Below are 15918 nucleotides of genomic sequence, written 5' to 3'. Positions count from 1 at the left end.
GTGACGTCACAGAGTCATTGTGATTTACCTGCAAAGCCCATCAGCAAACATACTCGTAAGCCATGTTTTTCATAACTGCACCTCAGTTAGAAAACAATGCAATTTTATTTTGCATTGTGCCCTCATACACACTGTGTCTCCAAATACTTTGCAGCGATAAATAAAGCTACAAAGGTCAAATCCAAAAGAATAGCAGAGGACAAAACAAGTTAGAAGGCAAAGAAGAAATGATCTAAGTTGAGATTTGATATGAGCTAGAAAGTGGACAGATACCAGAGGCTGTTTAATATGGCAAGAGCTGCAGAGATGAAGACACTTGCACAACCATTTTTTATTTGATGTATTCATTTTCTTCATAGTTGATACCATTTTAACTTTTTTTTAACAAATAATATTGCAGATTATGAAATGAAGATGAGTGAGAGTTTGTTTTTCCCAGTGGTCATGTTTCTGTGTGCCAGGATAATGTACAGAATCCGTTTGACTTTTTCCAACTCATGGATGGTGCAGTTTATATGATAGGCAGAGTACACACATAGTGTATATGATCCATCAGGCATTAAAGTATTTTCAGGGATTAAGTTCGTATACTGTTTGAGAAAGTGTCCTTACTGTTGAGTAATTCTGATTCCTGTACTTTGGAATGCAGTGTGACTTCCCTAAGGGCTGAAAGCAAGAATGGAATTTTGTATTATTGTAACTTATTATTTTCTTATACCCAAGCAGGTGAGACTTCCAGAGCTGCTGTGACTTGACTGGGATGCAGTCGTTTGTGGAGCTCAACCCATGGCTGCTCCATGGGTTAAACTGGCATGTAACAATACCTGTCTAACACATGAGCGTCCAACAAAGCTGTCATAAATCTTGAACCCCAGCAGTAAAATTAATGGGAATTGCATAGAGCAAGACCTTGTCAGTTTCATAATAGGTCTGTGGGTGGAAAAATTCTAGTGGTTTCCTTCAGGCATTCGGCAACCAAGCAGTTGGCGCTTTGTGGCCATTATCCAATTATAAATGCTTTTTGCTCAAAAGAATTTGGTGGTTATTGCTTTTAACATGTCCAAGTTAAACAGTCACTAGCACAGAGTAAAGGTGAAGAAGAGACTGCATAGTGATAATGATATAATGCTTGGCATCGACACAGTTTTCATCTGTAGATCTCAAAGCACTTTACAAAGGTGGGTAAGCCTTATTCTCCCCATTTTTTAGCAAGGGAACCTGAGGAACAGTAACGATATAATATCTGGAAATTATAGACCAGGTACGTTTGACCAAGCAAATATTTGGCTGGTAGCCCGAGTGAGTTCCAGTATTCCAAAGTCAGGGAGAGATGCAGTGGGGTTTAGAGTCTACAGCACTGGACTGAGAGGCAGGAGACCTTGATTTTGTTCCCTCTCTGCCACAGAGCTGCGTGTGACCTTGGATAGGTCACTTCATCTCTCTGTGATTTGGTCTTTCCCTGTGTAAAGTGGGATGATACTACTTGAAGTACTGCTTGTGAGGGGGGTATCTGGGCAGGGGGGCGCTGGGCATAGGGAGCTAGGGTGGGTGCTGGGCCTGGAGAGGGGAAAGGGCGGTGTGGGGCGGGCCCACCTCCAAGTGGAAGGGTCATGCCTGCAGCACAGAGCCAGGTGGGCCAGTGTGTATCTGGCAGCTGCTGGTTTGTAAACAGTGCCCTCGCACTGGGCTGGGTGGAGTGGGGGTTGCCCCTGCTGCACTGTGCCCCATTGCTCTCAGCCGGCCCCTAGCTCTGGGGACTGGCCCCCCCCTTCCTCTGTGCCATGCCCCATTGCCCCCCATGGGGGCCCACAAATATGTTTGCGGCAGGCCCACAAAAGGTTAATCCATAGAAGGGAATACTGCCTTCCTTTGGAAAGTGTATACAGGAACTAAGTAGTATTAAGGTTTATGTATGGTATAGAGATACATTTTTGGTTGTGTCTCCTTATTCTGTTTAAATCAGATGGGCCTGATTCTGATTTCACTTATGTCAGTATAAATCAGGGGCAATTCCACTGAGGTCAGTAAAACCAGTGTGTGACCAAGATCCAACCCAATAGTTTTACTGGATGCATGTTTTTATCTCAGCTAGGACTAAATAAAAAATAAAAGCTGACAGAATAGCCAACCATCCAATCTTCTCCCAGTTTTTGAAGCAAAATCAAATTTAAACTTTTTCAGAGTGCTGAAATGTTCAGCTGACTTTATCAGGGTGTGGGTGGGGTAGGCTAACTTCCTGTTTCCATCTGTGACCAGAACTGGAAATGCTCCAATGCCCAACAAGTCAGACTGTTCTCACAGTGTTTCTGGATGCAAATATTTTTTTGTGGAGCATCAAAATCAAGGCTCCTAAATGAATAAGTAGGTCTAATTATAAATGTAAGACATCAGAAACAAGCAATTAGTTGTGGGAGGAAGTGAATTTCAAAGGAGTTGGGCTCCTACCTGCCACTGAAACCCAATGGGAGCTAAGTGCCTAAATCACTTGGGCACAGGGTTGCCCAGAGTATTCAGGGGGCCCGGGGTAAAGCAATTTCGGGGTCCCCTTCCATAAATAGAGTTGCAATACTATAGAATACTATATTCTTATGGGGGCCCCTGCAGGGCCTGGGGCAAATTGCCCCACTTGCCCCCCGCTCTGGGCAGCCCTGCTTGGGCATATTTGAAAATTTCATGTGATGGGTTTCTCCTTGAGTCTAAAATGTTTACATTAGTGAGGAAAGGCGCATGTGAGGGTTTGACAGGTGAACTCTGGCAGGTGCCTGATAGCACAAGCAACTGTTATTCGAATCACTTCTATTCTTTATTAGAAAACAGGACAAACCTGAAACAATGGCTTCACGCTCACCTGCTGAAGTGTGTCTCTTCCTTAGCAGTGTATATGTACTGGATAGGCTGGATCTCTCATGCACTAGCTTTACACCCATATGGGCCAGATCCTTCGCCCTGCTCTGTCCCTTTTGTGTCACTCTGCAGCCCCTGGTGTCAGGGGCACGTTGGCATTATGGCAGGGCAGGGCGCCTGGCTGGACTGCTGCTGAACTCCAGTTATCCCCACCTGCTCTAAACAGCCCTTGAGAGCTAGTTCTGCCCAGGCAAGTTAGTGCCGCCCCACATTGTGCTGCACGGGGGGGGGGGGAGAGGGGCAAGATAAGCATTCGGCTGCTTAAGGCGTGTGTGGGGCCCAAAACAAAACAGCTGGGGGCAGGGGAGGAGCCCTCCCTTATAACCTGTAGTGAGGTTTAGGTACTTACCTGGGATGCAGAAGTCATCCCCCCAAGCCTAATGCGGAGAAGGGATTTGAATAGGGAGCTGCCACCTCTCAGGTGTACTCAAAGGCCACCTACTGTATCAGGCCTTACATGCAGCTTAGGGCGGATGAACACTTATCTTCTCTGGTCTGTGAGTAGCTCTGGGGTTTAAGCAGGAGAGAGGCACCCACACGCCTAGAGGGAGGCAGCAGTGCGCATGCGCTGAGGAAAGAAATGGTTACTTACCTTCTCGTAACTGTTGTTCTTCAAGACGTGTTGTTCATGTCCATTCCAATCAGGTGTGTGCACGCTGCGTGCACGGCAGCCAGAAACTTTTCTCCTAGCAGCACCTCTCGGGTTGGCCTGGGCGCCCCCTGGAGTCGTGCCTTCATGGCGCTCAATATAGAGCCCTGCTGACCTGCCACCCCCTCAGTTCCTTCTTGCCAGCTACTCTGACAGAGGGGTAGGAAGGTGGGTATTGGAATGGACATGAACAACACATCTCGAAGAACAACAGTTACGAGAAGATGAGTGACCATTTTTTCTTCTCTGAGTGCTTGTTCATGTCCATTCCAATCAGGTGACTCACAAGCCCAAGTTCAGGAGGTGGGGTCGGAGTTGTCTGCTGATTGAAGCACTGCTCTTCCAGAGGCCACGTCGTCTCTGGCCTGCTGGATGATCACATAGTGCATTGTGAAAGTGTGATTGGAGGACCATGTCGCTACTCTGCAGATTTCCTGGGTGGGAACCTGTGCCAGGAATGCCGTTGAAGAGGCCGAGCTCTGGTGGAATGCGCAGTTATCAGGGGAACAGGCACACCTGCCAGATTGTAGCACTCTTGGATGCAGGACGTGATCCATGATGAAATTCGTTGAGAGGAGACTGGAAGACCCTTCATTCTGTCTGCCACTGCCACAAACAGTTGAATGGACTTCTGGAACGGTTTCGTTATTTCAATGTAGAAGGCTAGCGCTTTGCGGACGTCCAACAAGTGAAGCCTCTGCTCCCTGGCACTGGCGTGCGGCTTAGGATAGAACACTGGGAGGAAGATGTCCTGGTTGATGTGAAACTGGGACACAACCTTCGAGAGGAAAGCGGGATCAGGTCTGAGCTGAACGTTGTCCTTATAGAACACTGTGTAAGGAGGCTCTGATGCTAGGACCTTGAGCTCAGACACCCTCCTGGCTAAGGTTATTGCTACCAGAAACACCACCTTGTATGAGAGATACAGCAGGGAGCACATCACCAGTGGTTCAAAGGGCAGACCCAGGAGTCTGGAAAGGACCAAGTTGAGGTCCCAAGCCAGGACAGGCTGTCGGATATGTGGGTATAGCCTGTCGAGACCTTTCAGGAAACAGCTGACCATAGGGTTGGCAAAGACCGACTGGACCTCTGTGCCTGAGTGGAAGGCCAAGATGGCAGCCAAGTGGACCCTCACTGACAACATGGACAACCTCTGCTGCTTGAGATGGGGACGGTAGTCCAGTATAAGCGGTACAGAGGCGAGCGTTGGGGACAAACTGTGCTGCACAGACCAGATTGAAAATCTCTTCCACTAGGCAAGGGGTAGGTGACCCTCATGGAAGGTTTCCTACTGCCAACGAGGACTTGTCTAACTGGGTCTGAGCAGGAGAGCTCCATCGGGTTCAGCCATGGAGTTTCTACACCATTAGGTGCAGCGACTTGAGATTTGGGTGTTGGAGAGGGCTGTGATCCTGTGTTAGTAAGTCCGGGAAGGGCGGCAAGTTGACTGGAGCTTTCATGGACATTTCCAGGAGTGATGTGTACCAGTGCTGGTGGGGCTAGGCTGGAGCTATCAATATGACCGAGGCTTGCTCCCTCCGTACCTTGAGGAGCACCTTGTGGATGAGAGGGATAGGTGGAAATGCATCTGGGGAGGTATGATGCTTGCAGATGTATTGAATGCTCTACACAGACGTTCCACAGCATGAGGGCTTCCTGGCACAGGGGAGAAGCGCGTGCACCTAAGTTCCCTGTAAGCTGCGTGGCGGCATGTCCACGCAGCAGCCTATTTAGTGCCATGCAGGTGCTTAGGCACCCCTCCCCCAACTCCCACCTATCCCGGCTCCCAACCTGCCACAGGAGGGGTGTCCTCTCCTAGCCCCAACTTACCCTGCAGCTCAGACCCAGCTGTGACCAGATCGTGTGCCCAGGTCAGAGCGGCATGGACCCAGGTGTGGCCAGATCGGGCCCAGGTGTGGCCCGCCCCTGGCATGGACCTGCTGGGGTCAGGGGAGGGGCGGCTATCCTGCAGCCCCAGCCCCACAGCTCCCCCAGCAGGGACAGGCACCTCTCCCCCACCAGTCCAGGTGCTGCTGCAGGGAGAGAGCATGGGCGGGGGGGGAGTCCTTTCTCCCTGCCATAGCACCGGAACACCCTCCTTCACCCCAAGGCCCTCATCCCTGGCCCCAGCCCAGAGCCTGCACCCCCAGCCGGAGCCTGTACCCCCTGCACCCAACCCTCTGCTCCCGCCCTGAGCCCCTCATCCCTGGCCCCACCCCAGAGCCCACACCCCCAGCCAGAGCCCTCACCCCGCTGCACCCCCAATCTTCTGCCCCAGCTCTGAGCCCCTCATCCCTGCCCCACCCCAGAGCCCGCACCGCCAGCCACAGCCCTCACACCCCTGCACCCCAACCCTCTGCCCCAGCCCTGAGCCCCCTCCCACAAGAATTCCTCAGCCCCACCACATGAATTTTGTTATGTGTCCCAATATGAAGGTGATGTGTGACACATCACCTCCATATTGGTGCACATAACAAAATTCATTCCGCACACGGGTGGGAAAAATTAGAGGGAACACTGGTGTGCACACCCCTGTTTGTTGATATAAAACCGCCGTAGTGTTGTCTGTCATAACTGATACACATCTCCCTGCCAAGTGGGCTTGGAAAGTCTGGCATGCCAGGCAGACTTCTCTCAGCTCTCTGACATTGATGTGGAGAGCAAGTTCCGCCTGAGACCAGAGGCCTTGTGTCCTGAGGTCTCCCAGATGTGCTCCCCAGCCCAAGGCTGATGCGTCTGTCACTAGAGAGAAAGAGATGGCTGAGGGCTGGTGAAGGGGACCCCCTGCACACACTACCTGTGAGTTGAGCCACCACAAGAGTGAGTTGAGTACCAGGCGAGGCAGGGTTACAATCTTGTCCAAGCTGTTCCGAACTGGCCGATACACTAACATTAGCCACGACTGAAGAGGTCGAAGTCTGAGTCTGGCATGCTGTACTACGTAGGTACAAGCCACCATGTGTCCCAGGAGTTTCAGGCAATTCCTTGCTGTGGTGGTGGGGAACTGCCTGAGACCTTGTATGATGTTGCTGAGAGACCAAACCCTTGCTTCCGGGAGGTATGCCCGGCTTGTGTTGAGTCCAGCACTGCCCCTATAACTCTCCTCTGAACCGGGGACAGTGTTGATTTCTCCTTGTTCAGAAGGAGGCCCAGTTTGTTGAACATTGTTCTTATGAAGTTGACTTGTGCCTCCACTTGAGACCTGGAGTGGCCCTTGATGAGCCAGTCATCAAGGTACGGGAACACCCGTATATGTTGCTTGCACAGGAATGCAGCCACGACTGCAATGCACTTAGTAAACACTCGAGGTGCCGTTGACAGGCCGAATGTGAGGACTGTGAACTGGTAGTGGGTGTTGTTCACCACAAACCTGAGGTATTTTCTGTGGGACAGAATTATTGCTATGTGAAAGTATGCGTCCTTCAAGTTGAGGGTGGCATACCAGTCTCCTGGATGATGGAGGCCAAAGAGACCATGTGGAACGTGAGCTTCTTCATCAACTTGTTGAGTTCTCGCAGGTCTAGGATGTGCCTGAGTCCTCCTTTGGCTTTCGGTATTAGGAAGTATCGGGAATAGCAGCCTTTGCCCTTCTGCTCCTGATGAACCTCTTCCATTGCCCCTAGTGATAGGAGCAAGTGCACCTCTTGTATAAGGAGTTGCTTGTGAGAGGGGTCCCTGAAGAGGGATGGGGAAGGGGGGTGGAAGGGCAGGAGGGCATAGAATTGGATGGTGTATTCCCTCTCTACCGTGCGGAGCACCCAGCAGTCCGAGGTGCTACGGGACCATGCTCGGTAGAAAGGGGACAGTCGGAACGAAAAGGTAAGGCTGGGTAGAGCCAGTTCTTGTCCTGGTGCACCGTCCTTGACCACACCCTCAAAAGGCCGGTCTGGGCTGGAAGGCGATTTGGGCTAGCTCATGCATCGTTGGTGCTGGAGCACTGAGCACCGATGAGGAGGTGCCGTGTGTGGATTCTGCTGACCCTGTGTCAGATGGAAGAGTGCAGATCACTTTTAGGCATAATTTTTCCATAGTCCTTGCAGTTTGAACCCCTCCCCGGGGACTGGGGCATACTCCGGTGCCGGGGGAATGTTGGTGAGGGGAACCCCCGAAATGAAACTTATGACCTAACTACTAATACTAAACTAACACTAGTAAACTACTGAGAACTAACTCTAAATACTAAGAGTGGAATACACTGCCCAAACATGTTTGCAAAGCAAGAGCAACAGGTTGTTACAGCTAACCGTCACCGGCGGTAAGAAGGAACTGAGGGGGTGGCAGGTCGGCAGGGCTCTCTATTGAGCACCATGAAGGCGCAACTCCAGGGGGCGCCCAGGCCGACCCGACAGAGGCTACTAGGGGAAAAGTTTCTGGCTGCCGTGCACCTGTGTGCATCTGATTGGAATGGACATGAACAAGCACCCGAAGAAGAAAAACCTAGACACCTAGGGAACTCTTCTTGCTCGAGCTTAGGCCCTGAGTGAGTTTAGGCATGCACAGGGTTTGGAGGGAGTTTTGTTGATCACAGTGGAGTCAAAACTGGAACTTGGGCACCTAAATGTAAGTACCTTTGTGGATTCCCAACTTTAGCATCTCTGTGCCTCAGTTCCCCATCTGTAAAATGGTACTTCCCTACCTCACAGGGGTCATATGCAGATAAAGATAAATAATGATTGGGACGTGCTCAAATTTTACATTAATGGGGGCTACATAAGCACCTTAGGTAGAAGATCTGGTCCTTAGTTACTCCTGATTCACACCAATGAGAGGAGAACCAGAGCCTATGAATGGCAGCTATGTTTAATTTTTCTACAGCTGCATATTTGAAAGATGTAAGTTTACAATACCTCTGGCATTGACCCATATAGAGATGATACATGGGCATGGTGCATACACACTAAGCAGGGTGATGGAGGCAGCAAGCTTTATCTACCAGTCTTTTAAACATCAGAACTTGTCAGCCTAGTGAACAGTTACTTTATTTTGATCTCTCTCTTGGCTGTGCGCTGTTGAAACACACAGTGAGTCTCAAGCCTTCGGCTGGAAGGGGCTAGCTGGCTTTTGTGCCTGATGCGTTTGATCTCCAAGTGAAAGGTGAGGGCTGCATTCCTACACATGCACACAGCTAATCGATTCATGGAGCTCGCATTGATTCTCAGTTTCAGAAAATATTTCCCCACCTCCCTCCGTCAAGAGTTGATGTGTTAAAGTGATGACTTTTGGCAGCAAGACTTCCAAAATGAAGAGAACTGATTTAAAATTCTGGCCTTGTACTTAAGAAATAAATGTGCTTAAGAATTAAATATGTATACTAAGCATCCACTTGAAGAAGAAAATACTGTAAATACGGGTGCAACATGTAGGGTTGGAATAACGTCATAGTTTGTTGAGAAGAAACTATTACTGATGTGAGGCAGTGGAGCTCAGGGTCAAAGAGGCCACTAGGGATTGCTGCCTTCCTCATTATATTTTCTGCCTGTTCTACTGGAATATTGAGAAAGTATCCAAGAAAATATTGGAAATGGCTTAAACTACGGGTTGCTGCAAAGCAGGTACAGTGCGGTATTTCTCTGTTTACATGTGTGAACTGAGCCTAACAACACATCTGTGAAATGGCCAAGGATCATTATTATATAGATGGGCACTTAAGTGATGGAGAGGCAGAACAAGGCAGTTGCACAAAGTCACACAGCATGTTAATGGCAGAGGTGGGGCAAGAAAACAGAAATCTTGGTGCTTTCATCTATAGATCATGGTAATATTTTCAATATGTCATGACGTTTTCCCATATATAGTATATCTTTCAGCCTGTTTTTCTCAGGGCAGCCCTCCCCTTCCTGGAAGCAATTAAGTGAATTCATAAATATTTTCATGCTGAACTGTGGGAAAGAAGCTGTAAGTAGCTTTGACCTCTGGGCAAGGTTAGATTTTAGAACGTATTGTCATTGAAAAATCAACACACCAGAAGAGAAACCCTAGAGACTGCCATCGTCCTTAGCTGCTTATCAGCCGCTGTGGGAGCAGCCACTGGACATTTTTGAGATTTTTTTTAACTAGCTACTGTTGATATGGAAGTAAATAGGATAACTAAAAATAAATGATGTAAAAAATACACTGTAGATATTTGTTCCAAAGTTATATTTCTCCAGACCCAGCCTGGATTTATATTTAGACAGTTTTGTAGTGCCAAATGTTCCATCATTTTCAGTAACATGGTCACATCCCAGAAGAATTAGCCCACTAATGTAATTATATGAAAATATGCCTGTAATTTTCCATTGCAAATGGCAGATCATGTTCCTCCACTGTGAGTGATGGGTCGTTGGAACAAGAATCATGTTTATTTGAGAAGCTCACCCAGTCGGCTCAATCCTGAGCCCTGTTGTAGATTCTTCCCACAATTCCCATGGCACAAGGGGGCCATTTAGCTGAGACTGAACATCCAAATGGGTAATTCCACAGGGGCAGGGGAACTCCTTAGGTGATACAAAGCTGGTCTAGCTGCCCTTATACCACCCCCTTTCAGTCCTGGTGTACAGAGCATGCTGGGAGGAGGAAGGGACATGGCCAGAACACACTGTCCTCTTACAATCACCAGCTGACCGACAGACCCTTGGGGGCTGCTGAACGTGGGACATATTTCAGAGCAGCCCCAAAGCTGGGCTAAAGTAGGCTAGGGGCTGAACTGGTTCCTGGTTGTGCTCAGGATCAGGGCACTACCGCGGGCTCTTTTGTGGCTCCCCTCCTCTGCTGTGCCCAGCAAACACAGGGTGCAGCAGAGGCTGGAGCCCAGTACATGAAGCCAGTGCTACACACATGCCTCCCTCACTAATAAAACTTGCACGTTCTGTGGCTGAGGGCAGGGGTCAGCAACCTTTCAAACAGCTGAGACAGACACGTGGTTTGATCTTGCACCCCTTGACGTCAATCATTTTTAAGCTCTGTCCCGGACGTCCCGTTTTTTTGGCAAAACTAGGCATTCGTTCCCATTCGTTTGCTCTTGCCAACTGATCATTGTTGTCAAGAATAAATGGGACAAAATGCCCAGTTTTGCCAAAAAAGGGGGGGAAGAACGTTCAGGGGGCAACCAGCAATGCCAGGTGCCGGGCTTTGGGTTGTCAGCCCCAGCCCCTGGCGGCAGAGCTCAGGCCAGCCTTGCACTGGGGGCAGGAGGGGCTTAGGCAAGCCCCACGTGGGGGGGAGGGATTTGGGCTATCAGCTATGGGCAGTGGGGCTCAGGCTTCAGCTCCAGCCCCAGGTGGTGGGGCTCAGTCTGTCAACCCCAGCCCTGAGTGGTGGAGCTCAGGCCAGCCCCGCGCCAGGGGGTGGGAGGGGGTCGGGCCAGCCCTGAGCAGTGTCCTGTTTTCCTTTTGGGAAATATGGTCACCCTAAGTCAATGGGAGTTTTGCTAATGGCTTCGGTGGGAGCAGGGCTGGGCTCACAATGGGGAAGAGCCACTGGACTTTTACTACGACAGTGAGGATAGCTAACCGAAGTGGGGGCACAAAGCCACAGGCCATTACTGGGGACCTCCAGGATCTCCTAAGCATGAAAGTCACTATGGCCACTCTGTCACTCTTTAAGGAATAGGCACTCCTGTCTATGGCCAGTCAACACCTCTGGCTTGTGCAGAGGGGATGCAGTCTTGTGGACCCATGTTCTCTCGACTTCTTGTATTCACAAGCACCAGGAGTGCAGTCGTGGCTGGTGCCTGTTGATGAGGCACAAGGCGAAGGAGGCTCAATGCTGGATTTAAACAGGTGACCTCAAAGGGAACTGTTCTGTAAGCCATTATCAATCTCCTGGGCCACCCAGTCACCTAATACTTACCGTTCCAATGGGATGATAGGACAGAAGCAGCAAGTTGAGTGGAGAATAGATGTGAAAGCACATTGGGCATGATGTCATAGTAATGAGAAAGGAAGGTGGGAGCTGGGAGGGGAAATGGAGGCTGGGGGTAGAAGTAGAAACATTTGTAATCCTGTCAAAAGCCTAGTCCAATCAACAAAGATCCAGAGACTGAAGATATTCTGGACCTGGAGAAAAGCTCCATGTAAGCTCAAAAACATATCTCACTCACCAACAGAAGTTGACCAATAGAAGATATTCCCTCACCCACCTTGTCTCTCGGGGACCCTTATATGCATTTTACAGAAATTCTGTGCTATAACTGATGTGTGTGCAAATATTAAGGAAGAAGCAGGCACAGGGAAAGCTAACTATCTTCCCTAAAAAGTAAATCCTGCCCTGCCATCATGGGTGGACTGCCTCAATCACAGGCCCAGATAATACATTGTAAGCAGACCTCTCTCTTCCCATAGCAGATTCTGCCTCTCCAGCTCATTCTAATTCACTTTAGAGATTTAAGCAGGTTGGCTAGTGAAGACTTACAATGCTGTACCACTACTACGTAAATATAGTAATTAGTTACTGGACACCTTTAATGAAATGTTGTGCTTTTCCTTAAGCATAAAAATGGATTTCAAAGGATAAAAGAGATCTGACCATCAGCCTCACCTGCTCTGAAACCACAGCCCTCTTCTGCAGGTGCTGTCAAGTTGCTTATTGGCATAGTTGTCTCCAGACTAACTAATGAGACCTACAAGAGCTGGTTTGATTGTCATTTGCAATAGTGCCCCGTTTACTGCGACCAAAGACCTCGAGCCACTATGAACACAGCAATCTGCACTGTGTTTAACTGAGTCCCTGTGCATAAACTAGGCCAGTTCATTCTATGTTGATCTGGGGGTGGAGGTAGTCTCTGCACATATATCTCTCCTGCCTCTGCGGAAGAGAAGGTTCAATAGCCTCTGTGGCTCTGACTGTTGGTCCCTGTTCTGGACCATGTGGTCAGCTCTGTGCAGGAAGGGGGCAGGCCAAGGAAAATTATATCATTCCCCCACCAATGCTCAGAGAATCTGGAGAAAATCTAATATAGTTTGAGGCTCTGTTGCTTTTCCTTTTGAGCCGGCAGGGCCGGCTCCAAACCCCAGCGCACCAAGCGTGCGCTTGGGGCGGCATTTTGCCGGGAAGGCGGCAGGCGGCTCCGGTGGACCTCCCGCAGGCATGACTGCGGAGGGTCCGCTGGTCCCGCGGCTCCAGTGGACCTCCCGCAGGCATGACTGCGGAGGGTCCGCTGGTCCCACGGCTCCGGTGGACCTCCTGCAGGCATGCCTGCGGATGCTCCACCGGAGCCGCGGGACTAGTGGACCCTCCGCAGGCACGTCTGCAAGAGGTCCCCCGGAGCCGCGGGACCGGCGACTGCCAGCACGCCCCCCGCGGCGTGCCGCCGTGCTTGGGGCGATGGAATTCCTAGAGCCGCCCCTGGAAGCCGGAATGGGGTTTCATGGGCAAGAGGGCCAGAAGGGTGAAGAGAGCTCTAGAGTTGGTGTGAAATCCCCGTATGTCTGCATGGATCTTCCCCCACTCAAAGATCCATGCAGATCTCCCTGGGGTCCGGAAGCTAAAACTCCTACTTCTTCCACGGTGAGGCAAACCCAGTCTCACAAGGGTAGAATATGGTCTCTCCTGTCCCCAGTCCTCTATGTTTTTTCCATTAGAGAAGAACTGGAAGGAGAGAAATCAGTGCCACTGCGAGATAATTAACCCCTTGGTTACTGATTAACAGAGTACACCCAGGATGTGCATATCTAAGAGTAAGTGTTACCTATAGAGTAGTTCACCACCTGTGCCTTCTGGCCATTCCTTTTCAGCACCTGTGAATTATTTTACTTTTGTTTTGTTTTGTTAGCTGTAGGCCTTCGGTTTGGTTTTAATTTCCCACAGCATCTTCCCTTTTCAGTTTCAAATGAGAGCTGGAGGGACAATGGATTAGCAATGGATTAGCATGATTTGGATCATCATTGACCTGATATTCATGTGTAGCCACTCTGCTTTTCTGTGAGTACCAGATTCTGGCCAAGTCTAAAGACATTAAGGATGAAATCACCCCTGTGCAGAGGGCCTACCTTTGAGACCCCTCAAAATAGGACAAAAACGTGAGTTACCTAGTACTTAGGCCTTGTGCTGATTCTTTGCACAAGGGCTGAATTTCATCAAAGAGAATAAAATTCTGCTGTACAATGGCTTTCTTTTTTCCTTGCATTGTGGGTGTCAGAACAATATTACTAGAGATGTAAATGGGAGTGAGCGAAGAGGCTGCTGAAATCATATCATATTTATTACATACATGAGATATAAAAACAAATTACCAAAATAGTATAATTTTTGTGAGCCAACACGACCCTGAAAGAGAAATACATTTGTGAAGCAGATTGGCAGACTTGTGATTTTTATGGCATTGCAGTGCCTCCTATTTTTCCCCCTCATGCTCATGAACAGAATACACTCTATGTACTGAAGTTTAAAGATGAGTTACAGAAAAGGTATAATCTAGTGTTGGGAATGGCAATAACAGATATGTCCCATAAATTGGTGGCAAACTGGAAAATGGCCATATATACTGTAAATAAAAACACAGGGGAAAACAAATTTAATGTTCAGTTTTAAATACTAACATCGAAAATAAAATAAGCTCTAGGTCCGCCATGAATTACGGGGATGTGATATGTGAAACAGAGTCCTTTTCACTTAACAAGTCCATCTCTTTGTCCGCAGGCAGAGTTCTTAGCCTCTGGCAATTGCATTCTTGCTTCTTAGTCTCTTGTTCTCTATGTTGTTTGAGAAGTCATTATAGTCAATACCCATCGGGTTCAAAATCCAGTCTGAAATTGGGACTTCAGTGCAAGTACATTATCTTTCAGATTGCATCCTTGGATTCTCTGAGAGGTCAGTGCCAAGACCAAAGAGGACTATTCCCTTTATATCATTAATGTCCACATTTAGGGGTCTTCTGGAGTGCTGTTGTTTGTAGGCCAATTTCACCCCCTTTTCTCTCCAACAAAATTAAACTTGCCACACCATGAAGCAGCAGGTAGTAAAGTGCTTTATACAATGAAATATTTACATTTGGATAGGATCAGTTTTAACACTTTGTGGACAAAACTTCACATACGCTGCACCTCTTTAGTAAAACAACATTGCTGATAAAGGGCTGGATTTGGCTCTTAGTTATGCCTGTGTAAAAACAGAGTCATTCCATTGACTTCAACAGGTTCACACTGGTGTAAGTGAAAAGACAATTTGGCCCTAACTTAAATCCTTTAAAAGCATGCAGTGCACAACTGTTTTTGATGATGGCACATCCTAATCAGACCTTGTGCTATTACAGAGTAATTGCAAATGACGTGTTGCCAACAGAGCTCTCCCACTGACACAAACAGTGTTGCCAGTTCTATAGAAAACTGTTATAAGTAGTGGGCCAAAGTCTGATTTTAGAGTCTGGCTATACTGCAATCATGGGATGTGACCGCAGTTTGAACTGATGTACCCAAGCTGGCTTTAATCTCGCTAGCTCAGGTACTGGAGCAGTGACACCACAGCAGTGCAGGCTTTAGTGTCGTTAGCCCTGCAAATCCAGGGTTGCAGACAGGTTTGTACAGCCTGTGCTGAAGCATGAGCTGCTGCAGCTTCACTGCTCCAGGATCCAAGCTATGGGAATTAAAGCTAGTTTTGTACTTTGGCCTGAGCCCCAATCACTCCTAATCACTGCAGTCAAGACATACACTCAGCCATTGTACAGCAGTGTAAATACAGGGAACTCCCTCAACTTCACTGAAGTTAGTCAGGATTTACACTGGCGTAACTGGAAGCAATTTTTTTGTCCATCCTCTTTAGTTTATGGGCATGATTTTCCTCTCATTTATGCCAATTTTATAGTGGTGTAACTTCACTGACTTCTGTGGAGTTACTTCAGAATTACACTTAGGTATGTGAGATGAGAATCAGACCCTACATTTTTTTAATGTAACATTGGCTCATATGAGCACCCTTCCAAAGAAGATCCAGGAGAGTACATGAACATTGACCAGGAAGGGTTAAACTAGACAGAGTCTATGAATTGGAACACCACGCTACACATTGGGAACTATTTTCTTACATTCCAGTTTTCATTTCAGAGGTCTTCTGTCTGTGAAGTTTGCATTTTGTGCATAAAGAAATGTCCTACCTGTTCGTGCATTTCTAGTTGCAGTCTCTTTTTAAAATCTCCAAGACTTTTCTTCCAAGAGCTGATTTCCACTGGTGGACAAAACTTTTCATATTGACTATCAGTCTCCCAGTCCGTACTTCCTCATGCCCTGCTACAAGGTATTCCAAGCCTGTAAATCATCAAAGCAGTCAGGGTTTGTATGGCAGAATGCTTTAAAAGGTATCTACACTGAAAGTTAATATAAGTAGATATTCTGAAGAAAAAAACCCTACATTTGTGTAGGAATATTGTCTATATAGAGAGATGCATCAAAGTC

At 48.2% G+C, this 15918-nt stretch overlaps 1 protein-coding gene across 4 annotated transcripts in view; it reads right to left on the bottom strand.

The window, feature by feature from the left end:
• Nucleotides 1–13720: 13720 nt before the first annotated feature.
• Nucleotides 13721–15918, bottom strand: part of NTN4 (netrin 4) — a 182360-nt gene continuing 180162 nt past the window's right edge. For 2 of the 4 annotated variants that reach the window (XM_039495456.1, XM_039495439.1), the window contains exon 10: nucleotides 13722–15771. In XM_039495456.1, the coding sequence (XP_039351390.1) occupies nucleotides 15635–15771 (137 nt within the window). In that variant the 3' untranslated portion in view covers nucleotides 13722–15634. Of the gene's footprint in view, nucleotides 15772–15918 lie in introns of all 4 variants that reach the window. The other 2 variants (XM_039495448.1, XM_039495465.1) reach the window with 2 other exon arrangements.

This window comes from Mauremys reevesii, linkage group 1, assembly GCF_016161935.1.
Source record: "Mauremys reevesii isolate NIE-2019 linkage group 1, ASM1616193v1, whole genome shotgun sequence".
NCBI classification, from domain to species: Eukaryota; Metazoa; Chordata; order Testudines; family Geoemydidae; genus Mauremys; species Mauremys reevesii.
Note: the sequence above shows the minus strand (reverse complement) of the source record. Positions and strands in the feature narration are given on the sequence as shown.